The 1418-nt window shown below is 27.6% G+C and overlaps 1 protein-coding gene across 1 annotated transcript; it reads left to right on the top strand.

Annotated features, from left to right (window-relative positions):
- Positions 1-647: 647 nt before the first annotated feature.
- On the top strand, positions 648-1398 carry EIN_092530 (hypothetical protein; the record flags this gene model as incomplete). The annotated part of the gene is made up of 1 exon (XM_004185026.1): positions 648-1398. A coding segment is annotated over one exon (751 nt), but the record flags the coding sequence as incomplete, so codon positions are not given.
- Positions 1399-1418: the final 20 nt, after the last annotated feature.

Raw genomic sequence — 1418 nt, 5'->3', positions numbered from 1 at the left:
TCAAAAAGAATATTTTAATGCAGACTTAAGAGCTCTCAATTATGTAACTTATATGTACTTAAATTGTTATAACGAAGTACATTTGAATTTACCAACTTCACTTGTTCAAATGGATCTTCCTAATCAAATCCATATCGATAACTTTAAAGAAATGACAAATCTCAAAAAGGTTAATGATTCTAAATTTTGTAAAAATTGTACGGAATATGAAAGTTATTAAAGATATGACACAAACGATTGTTAAAAATTGGAATTAAGTTAATGTTTTTTAATAAACAAAAATGTGAATTTGAGGTTTTTAAATATATTTTTTTATAATTTAAACAAACAATGTTTGAGATAATAAACAACATATTTATTTTAATAGCAATCAATAAATACAGGGTTTAGTACTGACTTGTAAACATTTAAAACAATAAATATAAAACAACATTGATTAAAAACAACAAAATTTGATATCAAATAAAAAAAAATAATTTCTCAATCCTCACAATTTACACATTATTTAACAAAAAAATAATAACGAAACAGAAAATAATCATTTGATTTTTTATAAAAAGAACTATATTTTAATAGTTGGAATTTAACAAAAAAAAATCATAAAAATATATTTAAAATTGTTCAATTATCACTGGATAATTCAAAAAATGAGTAAACTTGATAGATACCATATGATGATAGTTGTACGGTATTTTAAATGTGAATATGAATATGAAATTAATAATGTCGTGTTGGTCTGCAAAAAGTTCAAAAACATCATGAAGATGTTTCATTACAACCCAGTGTCGGTTTATACAGAAACAATCAAATACTTTCCAAACATTGAAACACTTCATCTATATTATAATACTGGCGAAACATTTGGCAACTCAATTTTACTATATGTTGAACCATACGAATATACCGAACAGGACACCAATGACAGTTACAAAGATGTATCAAATGGAGATGAAAATGGAGTAACAAAGGAGTTTTTCCAGATAGTTATTTGGTTTAACGTCAATTACAGGACAGTTGTCAAAAACAGAGGCAAAAACATATTATTTAAAAACGTGACGTATACTAAATACGACCGAATGAAATTTGGCGAAGAGATTCCACCAACAGTCACATCTCTTGGTGAGTACTGCTTCTCTCGGTGCACAAATCTGAGTAGTATTATAATCCCACAAAATGTGGCAAGTATATGTAATAATTGTTTCTCTTGGTGCAAAAATCTAAGTAGCATCACAATCCCACAAAGTGTCACTTCTATTAGTTACAGTTGTTTTTACGATTGTTGTTCTTTGAAGAGTGTTTATATGCCAAACGTGATTGGATCTATTGGACTGAGATGCTTGTGTGGTGACGCAACTATGTATGGAGTAGACTTACCGTCAAGTGTTGAAGAGCTCAATGGTTATAAATTTACACAAACA

The sequence above is a fragment of the Entamoeba invadens genome (genome assembly GCF_000330505.1).
Source record: "Entamoeba invadens IP1 unplaced genomic scaffold scaff_1105074724513, whole genome shotgun sequence".
NCBI lineage: Eukaryota > Evosea > Mastigamoebida > Endamoebidae > Entamoeba > Entamoeba invadens.
This window is presented reverse-complemented; position numbering and strand designations above follow the sequence as displayed.